This window comes from Cnephaeus nilssonii (genome assembly GCF_951640355.1).
Source record: "Cnephaeus nilssonii genome assembly, chromosome: 13".
Lineage (NCBI taxonomy): Eukaryota > Metazoa > Chordata > Mammalia > Chiroptera > Vespertilionidae > Cnephaeus > Cnephaeus nilssonii.
Window position 1 is genome coordinate 35754861 of NC_137084.1, and position 21496 is coordinate 35776356.

At 50.1% G+C, this 21496-nt stretch overlaps 1 protein-coding gene across 1 annotated transcript in view; it reads left to right on the plus strand.

The window, feature by feature from the left end:
* GALNT18 (polypeptide N-acetylgalactosaminyltransferase 18) overlaps window positions 1-21496 on the plus strand; it is a 286847-nt gene that overhangs the window by 250092 nt on the left and 15259 nt on the right. The window contains exon 9 of the mRNA XM_079787752.1: window positions 1955-2050. Within this exon, the coding sequence (XP_079643878.1) occupies window positions 1955-2050 (96 nt within the window). The remainder of the gene's footprint in view (window positions 1-1954; window positions 2051-21496) is intronic.

The window sequence follows — 21496 nt, forward strand, 5'->3', positions numbered from 1 at the left end:
ACTGAGACCTAGCCTGGTGACATCAGTAGAGGAGACAGGCAAGAGAAGAAGCAATAAGAATACAGTGTGCTAAGTGCTCCAATAAGCCAGGTGGAGGAGCTGGTGAAACATGGAGCCACAGCCTCGCCCAGACTGGGTTAGGAAAGGCTTCCAGAGTGACAGAGAAGCTGAGAACCAAAGGAAGAAGAAGATTTAGTCAGGCAAAGAGAAGACCAAAGCAGGGCATCCACGCAGTGGGAGTAGATTGCAGACAGAGAGGTGAGGCAGAGCTTCTTACTGTACCACACTTCCTTGTTTTGAGGATTAGGTGGGATAATGCATGTAGCACACAGAACGTAGTTGCAGTCATATAAATTGGTTTCCCAGAAGTTATATTGCATTATCCAAGACCACACAGCTGGAGCCAGGATTCCATCCCAGTCTGTCTCTCCAACTGTGTCAACAGGCCACCTGCTAATGGGAGAGTGGTGGCACAGCCAACATGGACTTTATCAAGGGCATCAACCACCCCCCTCACTCAGAGGCTGATTTTAAGATCCCAGGGAGAACAAGTCTGACAACAGAGGTCTCTGGTCCTTTCTCTTTGTAGGCGCAGTTAGTAGGTCTCACTAATGGTTTCAGTGCTGGGCTTCAGATGTGACACCCACCAGTCCCTGGGCTGCGGGAGAAGTCCAGAGTGTTTGCTATGCTCCTCCCACACATGCCAGCCAAGTAGTTGGTTTATCATGAGGATCTGCTGCATAGACACTTCTGGGGCCCTGTCTAGGGAGCTGGCACGTGTCCATATATTTCCAGAACCTCCAAACCACAAGTTTGAGCTTGAGCTGCTGTCACCCAGTAAAGAAAGGAAGCTCAAGAGAAAATAATTTGACTCTGTTCCTTGTCCCTGTCAAGAACAGGGTATGCATAGCCCACACATGCACCTCTGGTTCTGTTCTATTTCACATCCCTTCCTCGGGGTCATTGAACTCCTGCCACAACCCCTAAGGACTACCAAAGCTCAGCCACTGCCTGCTGCTGGTCTTCCCCAATAGATGACCCACCTGTGGTCCATTGCCCTGGTCTACCCCTGGATGTCTATTTCCAGCCTCCTGTTCTAAACAGAGTGCTTTGATTGCTGAGAAAAGCTATTTAAACTAACTCAAGTTAAGGTGGGTAAAGATGCCACACACTCTCTTATGGACACAGGAGCTGAAGAACAGCTGGATGTGGGCACTCGAGCTGGGAAACCATGAAACCACAACAGTAGCAGGATGATCTCTTGTCTCTAATTCTGTCTGCCTCATGCTTCATCTCCTCCTTGATCAAAGTTGCACATGGCCCAACAGATCCCCCACTCCCAGTCTAAGTGGCCTTATAATCCTAGCGGCCACCACATTTGTCCTGTTGATGTCTTGTGCTTGTAGGTAGGGTGAGAGTGACCTCTCTTCTCCTGCTCCCACCTGGCCCTCTTCTCTCTTATTCACCTGGCAAATCCCCCACCATGGAGAACTCTCATCAACTGGGCCTCCACTGGGGCCTGGTCAAATCACTGCTGGATATGCTGGGCAGTGAGGGCCTGGTCCCAGGTCCCCAAAACAGCTAGAATGTTGCCCACTTCCCCCAACCCTGAAGAGTAAAAACAGAGGCCTATCCAGAGACCTCTGAAGGCCATGGTGCCCCTCTTGTGTGTGTGCTTGCAGGTGGATCTTTTATTATTACCTAGACCTACTCCGCTCCCCAGACTCAGCTTGCTCTTTAGCATGTGAATGCTTTGCCTTCAAATGGGCTGGTCTTAACCTTAGCACCTTTGTGCAAAGCAAAAGTGCTTCTTGGTTTCCATAGTATTCAAGAGTCTTTGGGCTAATTATGGAAATGGAGCCTGTGTCAGTAGAAAGCTTGTTTCTCCTGATTTAATGTATTTGTTTCTCTGTTCCTTTCTCTTTGGTGTGGCTACCCCTGCCCTGGTGTTCAGCTGCAGAACTCTCTGAAGACCGATTTGTGTCTTGATCAGGGTCCAGACACAGAGAACGTTCCCATCGTGTATATCTGCCACGGAATGACACCCCAGGTGAGTGCTCTGAGAGCTCCCCGCACTGCACCAGGGTGTGCATGTGTATCTGGTGGGAAGGATAGTTAAATTCTGTCTTGGGTATCCTGGGCCCTGGGGCCTTGGGGCTTTTCATTAGGAGGTGTCCTGATGAACAAAAAGGGAGAGTCGTGCCTGCCTTGCCTGGAAGGAAGCAGGGAGCAGATGCTAGGATGCCAGAGTCTTTTGTTATGGAGAGTGAAGAAGGCACTTTCTAGAGGGGCACCCGCCTCCCCTGGGAGAGATGGGTAAATCACAGTCCTGCTCCTGGCATCCATGCCCTGCCCTAGCAGGAGGAAACCCAGGACTCCCCCTAACTCCTGGCACCTGAGAGTCCCTTCAGAGGTCCATTGCATAGCCTCCAGGCTCTGTCCTTTAGTAGATCACAGCTGGGGCCAAAATGTATAGCTATGAGACCCTTTGTAGCACTTAGGACATTCTTCTGGTGGAGAGGGAAGAGCAGATACCAGAAAAAATAAGTTATCCCTGAAAAATTCCCCATCATGGCTTCAGCGACCCAGAGAGGATGTCAAGGACACAGGCAAGAGAAATGGTTTATTCAACCAAGTGCAATGAGCAATCATTGATGGAGAACTCCATAGGCTAACTGTTCTCACTTGACAACATTTTCAAAGTTTACCTATCTTACCTCCAGAAGTGCACAATGATTTTAAAAAAAATATTTTAGTATAGAAGATAAGTATATTTGTGTAATTACAAATTAGTATTTAAAAGAGTTGTACCTTCCTAAATATACAACCAAAGGATATTATGATATGTCACTCAATGTAATGTAGTGGGACTTCCCCACAATTGTCCATGGTTATCTCCACCACCTCGTCTGTTCTGTTGCTCAGCTGCTGTGACATCACTGGTCAATCCCAGGTCAGCATGTCACACTGTGCCCACACCACACAATATGGCAGCTCATTCTTCATTATTACAATAGTGTGACATTTATAATGGGTGACTATTTTTATGTAAATCTTATATCTATCAACATGTAACAGAATGTACAGAAACTCTCTTTCTGGCCTGCAGATGGTCACCTTCTTAGTATGTCCTCACATGGCAAGGAGAGAGAGAATGAGTGAGCTCTCTGGTGTCCCTTCTTAAAAGGACACTAATCCTATCAGATCTGGGCTCTACCTTTATGACATCATTTAACCTTAACTTGAAGATTTGGAAAATTCTCATCCTATCAATATAAGAAAAAGAAGAAGAAGAAGAAGAAGAAGAAGAAGAAGAAGAAGAAGAAGAAGAAGAAGAGGAGGAGGAGGAGGAGGAGGAGGAGGAGGAGGAGGAGGTAGAAGAAGAGGAAGAAGAAGAAGACGACGACTTATTCGATTAAGAGATCATGGGTGGGACTCATGGATTTAATCAGCCATTGCAGCAGCAGAAGCCAGAGATAGAGGTGAGGTTATATAAGCAGAGACACTGCCAGTTTGAACTAAAGAGACAGTGAGACTGGATGAAGGAAGGCTGTTGCACTTGTTCAAGTCTGTAAGATGGGACCATGGAGCTGTTCAGTTGTGAGCAGGCACCATTCCTAATTGTTACCTCACCTGTCTCTGGGCCTTTATTTTGTTTTACTCTCTTATTGAAATATAATTTTACTATCAAGTCCAGAGTGTATAGCTCAATGAATCTCTACATTTGTAGGCACTGTGTAGTCACCATCCAGATGAAGCCCATCTTCCCACTGGGCTTCCTCCTTCCTCCTCTTGGTCAGTACCTCCACCCAAAAGTAACAATTATTTCAATTTCCAGCATTGCTGATTCCTTGTATCTGGGCCTGTCTTCTTGTTGGCAAACAAGGAAACTGGACTGGCCACCTCCAGGCCCAGCTCCACCATCTCTGACAATCTGTTGACCTTGAATTCTTTCCTTCTGAACTTCACTTGGTCTGGGAATCTGTGAGTTTGTCCTGTGCTTCTGAGGAATATGGGGAGCTGCCTGCCCTTGATGCTTTGTAAATCAGCATCTTGATGTGAGCTATAGCAAGTCTCAAAGGCTTGGTCCCTCTTCCCCTTCCTCAAAGCCACAGCAGCCTCATGTAACTGGGCCTCACGGGGAACACTGGGTCCTATTGCCCTCTCCCACCTGGCCCACAGCCAAGGTGCACAGTTGTCAGTGCCCAGAGGTAAGGAGGTTGAAAACCAGCCTCAGATCAGACACACTTCCCAGGGAGGTACAGGGACTCTGCTGCGACAGGGATTTGTTGAGTCTGGCCTGCCTAGTGATCTGGGAAAGCCAAAGAGGGCTGGGTCATCCTGGAGATGGGCTGTGTGTTCTGGCCAGAGTTCCTCCATCCCCTGTATTATTTCCTACAACATTTGTAGCAAAGGAACACAGACTGGATGGCTTGAACAACAGAAATGTATTGTCTCATGGTGCCAGAGGGCCAGAAGTCCAAGATCAAGGAGTCATTAGGGCCATGTCTCTCTAAAGGCACTAGGGAAGTTTCTGTTCCACTCTCTGGGAGTTCCCTGGCTTGTGGCAGCATCACTCCAGCTTCACATGGTGCTGTTCTCCTTGTGTGCATGTCTGTGCCCAAATTCCCCCCTTTTATAAGGATGCCAGTCACATTGATTAGGGGCTTACCCTACACCAGTATGACCTCGTCTTAACTAATGACATCTACAACAACCCTATTTCCAAATAAGATCACATTTGGAGGTAGCGGGTTAGGACTTCCACATAGGAAATTTGGAGGTACATGATTCAATGCACAGCACCCCCAGAGGAGAAGAATGTGACTGGAAACCTGGCTTTCATGCTCTGGCTGAGAAGCGCTTCCTATGACCTCCTCTCATATTTCTGTGGCCAGAGCTCGTGGCCATGCTTAACAGCAGAGAATGTGGGAAGTTATGGGTTCCTGCATGCCCAAGAAGCCTGGTCTCTGCACATGACTTTAAGTATTTTCTAAATCAACTCCACCTCTGACAAGTAAGAAAACAAGATAATGGCATCTGGAATGTGAACTGACCTGCCTGAGGTCACACCACACAGTTCCTGGCAAAGACAGGACCAGGAAGGATGCCTATATTTTGACTTCCAGTTTCTCCTTCAGTTTTATTCATTGAATATATGAGAACTTGTCTTTCAGGAAGTCCTCATATTTTAGAAAGTTTCATTTCCCCTGAAGAATAAATTGGTCTAGTGATAGGATTTTTTATTTATTTTTTTTTTTTAGAAAAATAAAATGGCAAGGAGAGAGAGAATGAGTGAACTCTCTGGTGTCCCACCACGGGGCCCAAAGACATTAGGGACCGTGGGCTAGAAAGTGGGGCAGAGTTCTCATGTGTGTCTAAACCCGTTGAGAAATTCTGCTTAATTTTTGTTTAAAAAGTTCACTCTGATATAGTGATATACTCAGATCTCAGGGAAGGCCCTGGGTAGGAGAAGGGTGTAACTAACCAAACTGGTGAGGGGAAGCTGATGGAAAACATGCTAATTAATGAGTAAACGTAGCCATTTTATTTAAATTAGCAGCAAATTTCAAGCAGTCCCCAAAATAACTGGGAATATTAGTCCTAATTAATGTAACAGTTGGAAAATTTCTACTGGGAAAAATACAATAATGGGGTCTCCCTATAGACTCTCTATTCACTCATTCACTCATTCATTCATTTGCTCATTCAAGAAACATGCACTGAGTATTATTTTATGCCAAGAATTGTGACAAAGGCAGCTTTGCCCAGGCCCCTGGTCTGGAGAGGGAGGCAGATCCTTAGATCATTAACGTTTATACAGTGCAACCACTTGCAACCTACTGCCCCAAACCACCTTCTCAGCCCATCAAAGGAGAGATTGTGGGACAAGACAGTGTCTGGGGACTCCTCTCATTCTTTCTGCCTAAATCTTCTGGACTGTAAACGACTCGGGGAAAAAGACAGTGCTTTTCCTAGGGGAAGGTGAATTCTTGGCTGTAGAAGAAGGAAGATGAAAGGGACGTGAATTCCTTGTAAAGTTTCTGGAGGACGGGTGCTGCCACATTTCTGCTTCAGGCAGTGCTTTTTGACTCAAGGGATAAAGATGAGAGCTGAGTTGAAAGAAGTATTCTGTTTTTACCCACGTTAGATCAGGTAGTATGTTTAATAAAAGTAAGAAAAGTGTGGAATTGTAGATGGACTTTGGTACCTTTGCCTTGTGGAATTTTTTTTCTTTTCTTTTTCATTTGTTAAAGTTCTTACTTGGCCAGAGAGAGAGAGAGAGAGAGAGAGAGAGAGAGAGAGAGAGAGATATGAACAAACTTGCTTATTTCTTTGTCTGTATGCTACTTCTCTAGAAACTGCCATTCCCATGTGGGGTCATAATGCCGCCATCACCCCTCCCCTACTTGGCAATTATCCGGCGGCCATGCATGGAATGTCAGAGGCCTCTCATGGGTTCTACTTGAACCCCCAGATCTTTCAAGTCACATCTCAGAGACAATTGAAAAGGTTTTACTTTGTGGGCCAAGAATTTAAATCACCAACCCCTTCCTTGTGGCCTTTGGAAGCTTTCCCCCACTTCTCTGTGATTTTTGTTTATAAATAAACTAGAGTGCCAGGCACTGAGTGGCTGTGAGGTTTTATAAAACCTCCCTGAGTTTACTTCTTGGCTCTGATGGGATGAAACTGTGCCCTCCACAACTCCTTTGTGGGGCTGTATTGCCCTGGTGCCTGCTGATGAAATTTGGCTGGTCCCCTCCAGGCCTGTGCTATTTGGGGACTAATCTAGATAGAGTTACTTGGATCTCTTTATTTACTGGCCTCGAAGCTATAGGCTCCCATCATTCCCAGGGGCCGCCATCCCCTCAAGATGCAGAGCGAGGGGTGCCTCTGGGTGATGCAGTGGTTGCCCAGCCCCGGCCCTGCTCTCTGCCCTCCCCCTGGGCAGCGGTCACTCAGCTCCTCCTGGTCACATTTCCACTTTCACAGTGCAGGCTGGATGCTTGAGGGGCAGTTCTTGCTCCAGAGGACCCAGGACAGTGACAGTGCACTCACCAGCTTGGGGTCAGGCAAGGCTGGGACCTAGCCCAGTTCTGCCTGTACCACACATGTGATTGGGGCAAGTGCCTTAATCTCGCTAGTGCCCAGTATGCTTTTATCTGTGAACTCAGGACAACAATATACACTTCACTGAATTATTGTGAGGGCTCTGCTGGTCTGTATGTAACAACGCTTAGCCCAGGGCCTAGAACACAATGATACGTGTTATTATGTCACCTAAGGGCAGTCTCTCCGAGGGTGAGTAAGAGGGATGCTCAAGGCTGGGATGAATAAGGTTGACCACCTGCAGTCATGCCTCCCCCCGCCCTGACCCAGGACCCCCAGGGCTGAAGTGGCTACCTTCATCCTTAAAGCCCTTTGAGGCATCCATGGAGACCAGATACCTGCTGTGTCCTGCCTGCATCCCAGGGCTCAGGAACTCACTCATATCTGTCTGCTCATCAGTAAGTGACGAGTGAGCGCATTGTTTCATTACCGAGGCCTGCAGTCTTGCTCCTTCCCTACAGCGCTGCCGACAGAACATGAACTAGCCTGTGCTGGGCTCCTGGGGGCTGCTTGGGTGTGAACCCCTGCTCTGCCTCATATTAGCTGTGTCTCATGGGACAGGATACTTTATTTCTCTTGACCCTAAATACCTGCAATTTAAAACAAAATGTACTTCAGAGTAAATGTTACTTTTGGGTTACTAATATGCATCACATTCATATAACATATATGTGTGTGTGTACACTGAGTGGCCAGATTATTATGATCTCTGAATGCATAATAATCTGGCCACTCAGTGTATATCCATATAATAAAAGGCTAATATGCAAATTGCCCCCTTGACCAGGAGTTTGACCAGCAGCCAGGCTGGCCGGACCCCACCCATGCACGAATTCATGCACCGGGCCTCTAGTGTGTGTGTGTGTGTGTGTGTGTGTGTGTCTGTGTGTGTGTGTGTGTGTGTGTGTGTGTGTGTCTATAATTAGTGTGTCTGTCAGTCTCCCTAGACACCTTCCATGTGTCAATTCATTTCATCTTCAAACCACATTGCCAGCTTATTCCCACTATAAAGATGTCAGCTCTAAGACACAAAGGTGCACCCAAGTCCCCACACCTAACAGGTGGTGGCTGCAGACCCAGGTGCCTAGAACATGATGGATGGCAGGTGTGACTGTGTCACACCCAAGAGCATCCTCTCCTGGGTGAAGGAGCTCGAGGCTGGAAAGGGCAGGCCAACCACCTGTGCTTTCTCTCCCAACACTGCCTCCCTTAGATTCTGGCTACTTCCACAGGGCATGGCCCAGGCGACCATCACAGGGCTCCCTCCCCATCACTGACACCCACTGGACCTGCCTGTGGTCATCAGCCTGGGGCTGGTCCAGCTCTGGATGGGGTGAGCAGCCGGGTAAATTTCTCACCTGCTTTTGGAAAGCACCCCATTTCCATGTCCCTTTTGGTAGCTGCACACGGAGCAGAGCCAGTGCATCACTCAGCGTTGAGTGCAGGTGCCCAGGGAGGGAGAGGACGGAGGTGTTGGGCACACAGATGTTGGGGCTGCAGTGGTAACCTCTTTCACCGAGTGATGGTGAACTCTGGGCTGCTCCCCCAGCATCAGGGCTAAAAAAGGAGCTGCCTGATTTGTTATTCATTCCACATGATATGTTCTTCACTTCACGTCCAACCTCCGCAATTAGAGTGGCCAGCGGTGAGATTTGCCTGACTTTTATTAAGCTCCCACAGGCTAGGAAGAGGCAGTTGTTAGAAGCACCACAGTGGGCCAACACTGGGGAAGATGGCCCCGGCTCACTAACCAGAGGGAGGCCGAGCCCTCCACCCACCATTCTTTGGAGAGCTTTGCTTCTCAGGCGGCGGTGGACATGGGGACGGGTCCCGGAGCCAGTGGCAGGGGAGCTGAATTCAGATCTTGACTTAGCTCTGTTCTCTCTGACTACTTACTCCACCTCTATGGGTCTCAGCTTCCTGGTCAGGAAGATGGCATGGTGCTGAGACTTAAGTAAAGTGACACACCCACATGTGCCTAGCACCAAGCCTGGCACAGCATTGGGCTCAGCGATGTTAGTTCCTTGTTCTAACGAGGGCAGTCTCTCAGCCTTTTGTGAGAGCTTGCTAGTCTGCCTGAAGGTAATAATACTAACAACAGCTTACACTTATTTTCTTCCTGTTCCTAAGCATCTTTCTAAATGCTTCGGTGAATACTCTCAGCAGCCCTGGGAAGTAGGTACTGCTCTTACCCACGTGGACAGGGGAGAAAACTGGGCCTCGGGGCTCTTAGGTAACTTGCTCAGGGCCACGAACTTACCAAGTGGGAGGACCTGGTTGCCTGACTGCAGAGCCCATGCTCAAAGCCATGGCTCCGGCTGCCTCCCTGGTTTCATTAAATCCGGGGCCTCTGCTCCCAGGACGTTCTCTGGACGGAGACAGGACAATAAGCCGCCGCAGTGGGGAATGATGAGGGCTGGGCCCCTAGGAGGGGTCAGAGCACGCTTGCTGAATGGACAATGCCTGCGGTGAGAGATCAGGGGAGGGTGTAGCTGATTTAGCCAACCACCAGGCATGCTCTTCTCCTTAGGACCTAAAGGAAAGCTCAGTCTAATTTGCGGTCTTTTCCCTGAAAGATCTTATGGCAGGTTCCCAAGACTGGGCTGAAGGTGATTTGAAAAATACTACCCCATGGACACTGCCCTTCCCATCCACCCTGGGCCAGGACACAGCACAGGCGGGTCAGCTGTCTTGTGATTCACGGGGGTGGTCTGCACGTGCCTTTTGCCTTTGAGGTTTCCCCTCCCAACTCCACCTCGGAGGAACTGGAGCAACCATCTCCCCATTGGAAGATGTCTAGTTTCAGCATTCCAGGGCCAGTGTATCAGACCCAAAGCCCCCCCGCCCCTTCCCTCCTCTTCTTATCCTGCAGGTCTCAGCCCACTTCCATGGGCAGTCTCTTCTGACCTCTCATCAAGGTGCTCTCACTTGCTGTTCTCAAATCTCTGCACCTGTCTGATTCCTGTATCACAGCTCTTGTATTGTATGTACAAATGTAAGTGTACTCACAGTTGCCAGTTATATGTGAATTTACTTGTTAATGGTCTCTCTTCACCACTAGATCTTAAGTTCTTGAGAGCAGGCACTAGCTTTGTCTCCAGCATAACCCTGTGCCCAGCACAGAGCCTGGCCAGGAGCAGGCACATACCCCTCTGGTTGGTAAATGGATCTGTTCACAGAGGTGGTGAGTTTTGGAGTAAATGAAGGAAGTCTTCCTAACAAAGGCATCCTAGCAGACTGCTCAGACACACTGGCTTTGCCACTTACCCACCTTGACCCAGAGCCTGGTCCCCCTGCTGTAAAAGGGTGTTAAAAGCATCCATCTGACAGAGGCTCTGTGAGGATTCCGTGGAGAAGTGCAGAGGCTGCTCAGCACTATGCCTGGCACACAGTGGGTCCTCGATGTACTGCAATGGCTCTTATTTTACTAGTAGCATCCGTTACTATCAGTCAAGATAAGGTCTGGTGGGGTCTGTACCTCCTTCTTTAGACCCAGCATCTTCTTTCATGGAGCCCCGGGGATGGGAGCCTGAGAGATGTGCCCTCCCCCACTGGGATGGAACCAGATCCCGGGGCTGGGTGCTATGGGCAGTTAGGCAGGAATGGGGGCACCTCCTTCCATCAAGGCCTCTCCTGTCACCAAGGATTGCTGGCACACAGGCTGGCCTGCCTTTTCATTTGACCCAACTCCCAGGTAGGACAATTCCCCAGACTCCAAGAGTTCTCTTAGGGGCAGGGCCACATTGACTGACACTACTCCCCACACCTACCGTGGAGCTTTCTGTAACTAACTCTCCACTCAAGATGGTCTTGAAGAACTGCTTCCAGGAAAGCCCAGGGTAAGAGCAGTGAGCCAGTGGCAGAGTATACGTTGTAAGCATTGTGTCTTAGGAGAGAGTCCTCTCTTGAATGGCGCAGGCACAGTGCCCGCCCCCCACCAAGGCACCTCCTCTTTTATCTACTTGGAGCAGGAAGTGGGAAGGTTTCCCCAAAGTCTACGAGGGGGCTCTGCTGCACAGAGCACAGCCCCTCAAGAAGTGGGCTGTGCTATTCACTGCCTCTTGCTGCTGTTTCTCAATAGGGAGTCAGTGACATTTAGGGTGGGGCAGTTCTTCATTGTGTGGGACTGTCCTACTCGATGCGGGGTGTTTAGCATCCCGGGACCCTGACCAGCCGTAGAGTCCATGCGGGACCCAGACACCCCCATGCATTTCCAAAGGTGCCCTGGAGGAGGTGGTACCACCCCTCGCTGAGAATGTGACAACGAAGGCACCTAAGAAACAGGATCTGGGATTTGGGAATGGCTGGTGGCCTGGAGTGGGGACATCGGAATGGTGTTTCTATCAGGGCCGCTTAAGAATGTGCTTGTTTATTTCAAGAAAGTTCCTAAGTAGATGTGTTCAGAATATATGATGGGCATAAATGGATTCTTAGATTTGATTTTCCCACCTAACTCCATTGTCACCACACTGCCTCTGCCCCTGCTGCTGAAATCTGTTTCTCGCTGCACGTCAGTCCTGCCAGCATAGCACCTTAGTGGAGTCCTTGAGGTTAGCACTGTGTAAGACTGGAAATTTTAGCGGTCCTGGGCCCTCTAAATCAATCACCAGAACAGCTTTATTTTTTCTCTTGCTCAGAAATACACCATTAAATGCAGGAACACGTGTGGGAGGGGAGGTTGGCTCGGGTGAAGGACACACTTAAAAAGAAAATTTTATAACATTTTTTTCTGCAGGAAATAGGACATGCTGGTCTTAATTCTTATAGAACTGGGCTACAGAACACATTTACGTCTCTGCAATATCTTTAGCTCCTCGGAATATTCTGGGCTGTTCAGAAGTCATTGAATCATATTTGCCTGGGGCATTATAGATGCTTAATAAATGCGTGTTGGATAAAGGAATGAGTAAATTCATGGAAAAGTAAAGCCTTTTAAGTGGTTACAAAATGGACTGAGCCTGTCTTCACCTTCTCCGACCCTCCGGAGGCCCTAGGGTGGCAAGATTCGCCCATATGTGTGGTGGTTGTGGAATGTCTGGGAAGACGGGGTAGCAAGAGCACTTCCATCCAGGGAGGTGAGTGAGGAAGTGGGGTCAGTGAGTGTAGACTCATCTTTCCCCACCCCCACCCCCAGAGTTCACAATGAAGGGATAGAGAAAGGGGCTGGCCATTGGAAGGCGTTCAGAGTTGAGAGAAAGTGTGTATTCAGATTTGCTTTTCAAGGAAAGCAATCAGGGAGCATGTTTTGAAGCTGAGAGAAAGAAGTCAGTAGAGAAGGAGGTCGGGGAGAGAATGAAGCAACATTCTGGGGGTGGGAATGGGGCAAAGACAGGAGAGGATGCGGTCCAAGCCCAGTGGGACCTTCTGCCTCTGAGGCCTGGGCAGGGTGGAGGGAGGTTCGGGAGGAACTGGTTTCCAGGCTGCCTTGCAAGTAGAGCCTGAGGGATCTGTCATGTCTGAGGAGAGAAGCTTTAGAAACCCACTGAGGGGAATAGACTTCTGCAGAGCCTGTGCAGGCTGAAAGGAGGGGGTGTGGAGGGGCCCAGAAAGAGCTGGAGAGGAGTTTGTGGTGGGTCTAACTTGCCCAGTTTCCTGATGTTCTTGGTGAGCAATCCAGGGAACGGGTGTGGAAAAAGCCAACGAGGCTGCAGAGGTGAACTTTACAGGGTGTCGAACACAGAAAGAATAGGAATTACAGACTTGAAGGAGCTGGCAAGGGGGTAGTTGAAGGAATTTGGGTGCAGCCTTTCTGGGGACATGGAAGTGCCAGAGGGAGGTGAAAGTGTGGGAGGAAAGGAAGAAAGGTTATTATTCCAAAGGTCTTTTTGATGAGCAGGCGTTTGGGAAGTGAGGGAGTGAGCAGGCAAGGTTCATAGGTAGTTGGGTGAAAGTAGGGAATGAAGGATGGGACTGCAGGGGCCCAGCAGTTCCAGGCACTAAGAGCTAGGGTCTGCTTGTGGGTGGCTACGGTGTCCCTCCCTGGCATAGAGGCCATAGTGCAGGTTAGGTCATTCATTGTCTGCGACCCTGAAGTATTGCCCAGTGGGCTGTAGAGGACGCTCTGAGCCTGATGCCGAAGACCTTGGTGGACGTGGCAGGGTGCCTGGGCCGCACTGGGTGAGAAGAACAGAGTGGGCAGAGTGCGGTGGTGTCTGACATCGGAGGCTTAAGGAGGAGGTATTTGTATATGAGGGTGGCTGAGTCAGCAGATTCAAGGCACACAAAAGTGGCAGTGTCCTCCAGGAAGAGCCATTTCGGCGGGGACAGGAGGTGTCCCTTTTGGTGAGAAAGGGCTGTCCTTGAAAGATACTGTGAGTTTGATAGGCAGTTTCAGAAGACTCAAGGGAAGCCTCATGAGAGAGGGCAAGCCAGGGAAGATGAGCCAGGGAAAGAGCAAAGCGTATCAGGAGTTTGGAAAGGACGCAAGAGCCCCGTAAAGACAACAACAATGAAATGTTATGTACACACGTAGGGCCCATGGGAACCGGGAGGTTGGGAGAAAAGAGGTGGCGGAATCCAGTTGGGGGAACCGCATCTCTTTGTACCGTGGCCACTGCAGTCACCCGCGCTTCCCAGCTTTTGTGCTCAGGACAAAGCAACCACTTCCAAAGCTCGTTGTGTCCTCACAATTGAACTGCTTCCCCATCGTGTCACACTGCATTCAGCCCAGGATCCGCAGGGCTCTGGAAGCTCCACTCTGCCAGGGGAAGGGAACAGAGTCCCTGCTGCCAAGGAGAAAAGAGGCTGGGTCACCGTGACTTTGAGAGGTCAGGGAGGCCTTCCTGGAGGAGGCGCCGCACCTGGACCTTAAAGGAATCACAGGATGTGTGGAGTAAAGGCAGAGTGGGAAGAGCTCTTCAGGAGTGGGGGCGCAGGGAGAAGGGGTGGGATCCTTTCTTTCTTTAGTAAGAAGCGAGATGCTGTAGTGGTTGAGAGCTGGGTTTGGAGCCAGATGACCTGAGTTCAGTTCCCAGCTCTGCCATTTGCTACCCATTCATTTACCTCTATCTGACTCTGTTTCCTCATCTAAAAAGGCAGATCATATTACCCCCACACACACACTTATTTGGGGTTATTTTGAGGATTAAATAAGTGTATTTATAAAGCACTTAGCCTCCCTGACATTTAGTAATAGCTCATTATATGGGAAATATTATCATTATTATAATTATTTATGTTATTTTCTTCAATTAGGAGGGGGGCGTGGGGAAAGGGAGTAGCAATTTGCTGAGCACCTACACCCTGTACGTTATACTTTACAAACACACCTGTGACATGTGCCACCTGCAACAGTACACGTTTGCTACATACCGAGCTATCCCAAACATGTAGTGACTTACGACACATCCATTTATTTAGCTCAAGAGTCTATAGGTCAGCAATCTGGTCTGGCTGGCCCTTCCCTCTGCCGGTCTCAGCTGGGCTGGCTCGGGCATCGGTAGCCGCTGCTGGTCAGCGTTGAGTGGCTTCCGGAGGCCGGCTGTCAGCTGCAATGAGGGAACTTCTGGACTTCATCACCCGACAGGCTCACCCAGGCTGCTTCCCATGATGGTGTGAACGGGGTTTCTAAGAGCAGCAAGAAAGGGCCAGTGAGTGCTTTCCAGGTCTCTGCTGTGTTGCATTTGCTGTGGAAATGTTGCCATTGACCAAAGTAAGTCACATGGCCAAGCCCAGACTCAGAGGACAGAAAGTAGATCCTTTGAAAGGAGGAACTACATTGCAAAGTGGTTTGCATGCAAGGATGGGGAACTCTGGGGCCATTTTTATAATCTATCATAATGCCCTATTACATTCACATTGTATTATTTCATTTATTCGCTCATTCATTCATTCATTTATTCACCCAAACATATTTATTAAGCACCTACCTTGTGGTATGGCAAGAAAAGGAATCCCTAAAAAGAATGTCCTTTAGTTTTCTAGCACTTTCTCTGTCACAGCGCAGCCATCTGGCATTGCTCTGAGTCCATAACATCCATAAAGATGTGAACTGCACCCTTTTCCTGGGGAAAAGAGAGATGGAGCTAGAGGTGATCTGGAAACAGGCAAAAAAAAATATTTACAAATTAAAATCAGGCGCCAATATTTCATCCCCATGAAGTCTGTTTTCCTGGGCTAACTTCTCCCTGTTGGATCTTAACCTGCAGGGTTATTACCAAGTTCTTTCCCCATCTTTCTGCTCACTGAGATTGCTGGTGAGTCCAGAGCCCCATTGAGTTTATGTTAAAATCTCTGTTAAACACATGTGCACACACACCCTGGGAACATTCTAAGCTCTTCTTTAAAAAAAAAAATGTTTTTATTGATTTTAGAGAGAGAGGAAGGGAGAGGATAGCGAGATAGAAACATTGATGAGAGAGAAACATCGATCGGCTGCCTCCAGCACTCCCCCTACTGGGAATTGAGCCCAAAACCCCGGCATGTGCCCTGACAGGGAATTGAACAGGTGACCTCTTGGTTCATGGGTTGATGCTCAACCACTGAGCCACACCGGCCAGGCTAAGCTCTTCTTAATTCAGTGTAGAATAACAGTTGTGATGTACCAGCAAGACATTAAGCCTCCTCATTGCTCACTGGGTTAGGCCTGGCACAGACTGTGTCCTGGAGGTAAATATTAAGAATCTTGTGAAGCAGAGAGGATCCTGTTCTATCCAAGCTGTTAATCCTCAGGGCTCTCTGGAGGGTGATGCCAAAAATACGGGTCCAAACCTTGGGCAGAGAGAAGTTTAGAGGAGTCTTAGAGTAAGAGGTATAAACAGGTACCAGGGAGGGAGCTTGGATGGGCTTCTGAGCTGAAGTGCAGTGTCCCTGGTATAGCTTGTTAACACATTCATTTAATCAACCAATACATTATGAGTATATGTATGCACGGAGCAGTGGGTTAGATAGTATATACAATAGTGAGCAAGACAAGCATGGTCCCCCCCTCTGGAACTTGGAGCCTAGTGGACAGTGACCAGTGTCAAAAGAACATTGCTAAGCTAACACTAACCACCACTAAGTCTGTATGATTCCCTGACAGCCCTATGAGGTAGGGAGCATTATTGTCTCCTGCTTTTATAGAGGAGAACATTGAGAGCATGAATGGCCAAGTAGCTGTCCCTAGTCACACAGCAAATGACTGAGGGTGGGGACTTGAATTAGGCAATTTAGATCCAGAGTCAGTCTCTTGAATCAATCCCCTTCCCTCTGCCCCCACCAGGTCAAGTCCCCTTGGCATGTAGTTCCCAGTTCCCTCATACTTTTCCTTAAGAGCACGCCTCCCATTTTGTGGTTCTATTTTGTGGATTGTTTGATGAGGGAGCAGAGCTAAATGGTCAGTTGGTTCAGGCTCCATTATGCTCCAGTAACAGACGACCTCAAAATCCAAGTGGCTTATAACAACAAACACTTCTGAGTCACGTGATGTGTCCAAGTGTTTCCCCACCTTATCTTCCTCTTGCAGCGCCTTGTCAAAGCAGCCGATAGTCCCAAAGACACGCTCGTCATCGAAAGCACAGCTCATTTGCCATGCTGTCAGCCTACCGAGTTACTGCAGGCAACAGTTTTGCCAATGGTTTCGCTCCCGCATAAAAGAGGTCACCACCTTTCCAGCGTTCAGAGATGGTTCCTCACCACCCACTTTCTAGCCCCAAAGTCAGTGTCCCACAGTGCGAGGTTTGGCACCACTCCTCATCTAGAATCGATTTCTTCATCATTCAGCTTAGACTGATGATCCCCAAATCGCAGTGGCTTAGAACAAGTCAAGCTTATTTCTTGCTCATGCTTCATGGTCAGATGGCCCAGCTTCAGCCTTGTGTCTCCTCTTTTTCTGGGACCAAAGGCGCAGCCCCCATCTGGGACACTTCCAGGCCAATAATCGATCCCATGAGAGCTCTCAAAGCTTCTGATTGGAAATGACACCTGTCTCTCCCACTCACATATCATAGTTAAAGACACGTGCCAAGTCTCACTCTAGCGACGAGGGGATGTGGGACGTGCAATAGCTCAGTCTGGAGGGGAGCACAGAAGGGCCTCCTGGGACAGGCAGCGGATCAATCTCCCAGATTAGTCAGGGAGCCTGCACTGGCTGTCACATCGATGCAGGCTTGGCAGCCTGTTGTGTTTGGAAAAGAGGGATGTCAGAGCACGTTTTCCTCCCTGCACTCGATATGCTCCGTCTTCGCTGTTTGCCAGGGAGTAGACCCAGCTGGCGGCAGACAAGCAGGCAGCTCTGAAGGGCTTTGAGCAGCACCTTCCAAAATAGGGGCCCAAAGGGGACCCAGCAGCAGACAGCAGGTGTTTGAGGTTTCTTGAAGATAAGTTCCCGATGAACCAGGGAACTGAAATGAATGTGACAACCAGAAGAACTAAAATAAACGTGGGCAGCTTACGCTAAAAACAAAGAGGAAATCTGGGGCGATGCCTTTTGTAGACTCCAAGGGAGGGTTGGCTGGTGCAGGCAGGAGGGGTCAGCTCCAGCTGCCTCCGCACGAACGCTCATGGATCTTGTCCAGCTGGACATGGCTGAGCTGCAGAGCGGCCTCGTCTCTGTCTCTCTTGATTTCATGTTAGAAATTCCTGGGGAGAGAGCCTTGGCCTCTTACAGCTCCACTCTCACCAATGGGCGTGTGTAGAGTCACAGAATACAGACTATTTGGGGCCCACCCTTGGTCAGAGCCATCCTGGGAGGTGATGGGCATTGTTAAATATTGAAGGCCAAGTGCAATGACCTCACAGCTGCCTGCCCCAGTCCCTGGTCTGCACCCTCTCATCTCGTCAGACAGAAGCACCCATAGGTGCACACCTTCTTCCCCGTGACGAGGTCAGTTCTCAGCGGCTGGGGCCTGACCCACCACCTTGGCCATCACCGGGATTGGGCCTCCTCTGCGACCTCCCTTGGTGGCACATGTCTCTCTGGAATAGCCTTGGCTTGTCAGAGGGCTCTGCTGGAGAGAGCTACCAAGACAAGCCCCTATGTCGGGCAGCCCGGCTGATCTTTGGAGTGCAGGCAAAGAGCTGGAGGAACGGGGTGCGGGGAGGGGCAGATGCTGCTGCAGAGCCAGGATGAGGGCTAAGGCCCGGGGGCAGTTGGAAAGCACTGCCCCCTAGAGAGAGACACAGGAGTCTGCAGAAAAATAGGGCTCGGCCAGTGATCCCAGGCCAGGGCACATGGTATCCTGAACCATGTTATCTCCCCACAACCGGAGCTTTCTCTGCCGTTCTCATCCTCCTATACCCAAATGCTGGCTAAGGTTTCCGCACTCGCCCTCTCCCCGGGGCCTACCGAGGCTATGTGAGCCCCCAGCCTCACTAGCTTTCACCCGCTGAAGGAAGCACACTGGTATGTGAGTGAGCGAGGTATTTCCTTACCTTGTAAACAAAAGCTAGACATTTCCAGGGGCCCTCAAACAAAAGTTAGACTTTCCAAGACCCTTAAATGCTTTTGACTCAAAAGACTCTGAGAACCTCTCAGATGTGCTGATGAGAGGAGGGACAGTCACAACTGAAGTCATAGCTCCCGCTTCCAGCGGGTGCTGTCCAAATTCTTCACCCCCATAGTCTTTCCACCCCCATCGTCTGCTCTAAGCCGGGCCTTGAGGCTGGTCCCTCACCCTTCTGCAGGACTGTCTCCCACCACGCTGAGAGCTCCTCCAGGAGGGCATGTCTGGCTCCTCTCTGCTCCCCAATATCCATCTCAGGCTGCACCCTGGAGGGCACAAAGGAGTGTTTGCTGAATTAAACTGGATCCACCACTGACCATGGGCTGAGTGCCAGTTATAAACCTCTCTCCCAAGCCTGGTGCTTAGCCTCGTCTACTCCCCCACCAGGGAAATGGGCTCATGGGGGGAGCGCTGAGCTACGGCCTGGTTCCACCTTTCTGCTCCTTCATAGTTACAGCAAGCAGAAGGTTTAGCAATGTTTCCAGTCCCTGTATCCACCTGGTTCTGTGGTTAGTGAGCATGGATCATTTGGGAAATAACTCCCCTTCATTCCTGATTTAGCTTCAGTGCCCTGTGGCCCTCAGCATGATAGCTAACCCCTGTGTCCAGGGGTCAATGACCAGAAGCCAAGCCCCTAAATCAGCCTGTCCTGACTGCAGGGGGCCAGCAGTAGCTCATTCTTGGTAAAGAGGATGAAGAGCCCATTGCTAGCACATAATATGGGTGTCACAGCCACCACGCTAATGAAATTTAATAAGCAAGACTGTGCTCGCCCCCCCACCATGCGGGAGCGTACACGCGCGCGCGCGCACACACACACACACACACACACACACACACACCATGTCCTTGATCACCGTGCCCTCATCCTGCCTGCTATTTCCGTGATTCCTTATCCACAGGCCTCCTGGCCAGTCATACCTGGAACCGGGCCCAATCACCCATGCTGAACCCTCCCCACAGGGTCTTCTCTGACCTCCTGTGAGCACCCCTGTCCCTGCTGCCTTGTGCTGGCCCTGCAGCCTGTGGCCAGGCTAGGACCTGTCAGCATTTCAGTCCTCACTGCTCCTTACAGACCAGGAAACCAAGGCCCAGCGTGGCTCCCAGCCGGGAAGTGAGGGTGGAGACCCACCTGAGTCGGAAGCCCACGTTCTCTACTCCAGCAGGCCACCTTTCTCCTGGACCAGCGGTTCTCAGGTGTTCACCTCCGTCAGACTTACCTGGAGGGCCTTTAAGACACAGATCCCTGGATTCTCAGAGTTTCTGATTCAGTAGGTCTGTGGGGATGGGTGCAAAATGTACATTTCTAACAAGTCCCCAGGTGATACAGGCCAAATTTTGAGCACCATTGTCCTAAACAGTGGCGCTTCCCAACCTGTTGGCCACCCTCATCAGAGTCATAAAAATAAATAGGGGGTCCAGCCGTCCCCCCACAGTGAGAGGGAGGTTTGGGACCCAGGGGGTTGTAGGTGCAGTCTCTACATTCCTCCCTAGGCTGCTCTAAGTCTCCTTCACACGGCTAGTTTTCCACCTCCGCTGCATAGATATGAAAAGCGCTGCTCTAAAACATGAGGCCTTCGCACAGGCAGGAGCGTTAAGGCTTAGTAAACCTTCGTTAGTTTATACTCCACCAACGGAGTTTGTAAACACTCAGGTAAATGGCTTTAACTTCCTGTTTCCAACTTCCACTCCCTTGCATTCTCCAGTGGCAGAGTCTGGCAGTGAGGTGATGTTGGATACATGTGAGGGGAGATTCCTGTGGAAGGCCACACCTCAGTCTCTGCCAGAAGGAGGAGGGATGCTGAGGGACCTCAGCCCTGGGGGTCTGTGCCGGGCCTTGGCTCTGAGGCCCCAAGGGCAGAAGTATGAATTGGTGTTGGGGCTGGAGAGCCCACTGTGGGCTCCCGGCTGCTGCCCCGCTTAGCTATTAGTCATCCCTTCTGCCCCCAGCCAAGGGAGAGGAAAGTGCCTCTGGATGTTTGGTCTTTCACCTTGCCTGTGATTTTTCCCTTTCTCTTGTGAGCATCAGAATGAAAGGCAGAGCTGGGGTTTGTAGCCCTGCCAGGCAGTATGGGCTGTGCGGAGAAGGCGCTGAATCAATCATTTGCACTGGAGGGGGAGCTGCGTGGTTGGGGATGTCGTTTTCCTGCCCAGGGGTTTGTAAAATATCCACAGACCGGGTAACACCCCGCCCTCCGCCTCTGCTATGAGTTACAGGAAGGATGCTGCTCTTAGCACTTCGCACCACCTTGTGTTATGGGCCTTTTAGTAAACATCCCCTCCGGCCCGCTGCTGCTCCCTCAGTGCAGGACCCTCATGGCTCAAAGGGATCTCAGTGAAGCTTCCAAGCCAGCCTGCCAGCCTCTTTCCCTCCAGCCTGCCGGCTAGACCAGGAGTGAGCTGAGGGAGGGAGGCAAGTGAGGTGAGAGGTCACACGTGGCTCTGGAGTCAAACTGCCTCATTTGAATCTCTGCTATTGTTCTCTGCCTGTGCGACACTGGACAGGTTCCTTCATTCCGCTGTGCCTCAGTGTCCGCATCTACCGTTATTCTTAGGATTCCCCAGGATAAAGCACATAAATTGTGTTACATATGACTCCTAGTAGGAGCTAAAAATGTTTCCGCTTTTATTGTTAGCGGTGGAAGGCAGGGCTTCTCAAACTCAGCACTACTGACATTTCAGACTCAGTAACTCCTGGCGGTGAGGGCCGATCTGTGTATCGTAGGATGCTGAGAAGCAGCCCTGGCCTCCTCCCACTCGATGCCAGTAGCAGCCTGTCCCCCGCCCCCACCAGGACAGCCAAAAATGTCTGCAGACATTGTCAGATAGCCCTGATTGGCAAAACTGCCCCCCGGCCCCCGTTGACAACCACAGTTCTGAATCGTTTCTTCCTGGCACCTTCCAGGCCCCGAAAACACAGCAGCGCCTGCTGGGCCTGTGGGGGCTAATGTGGGGTGTCTGCA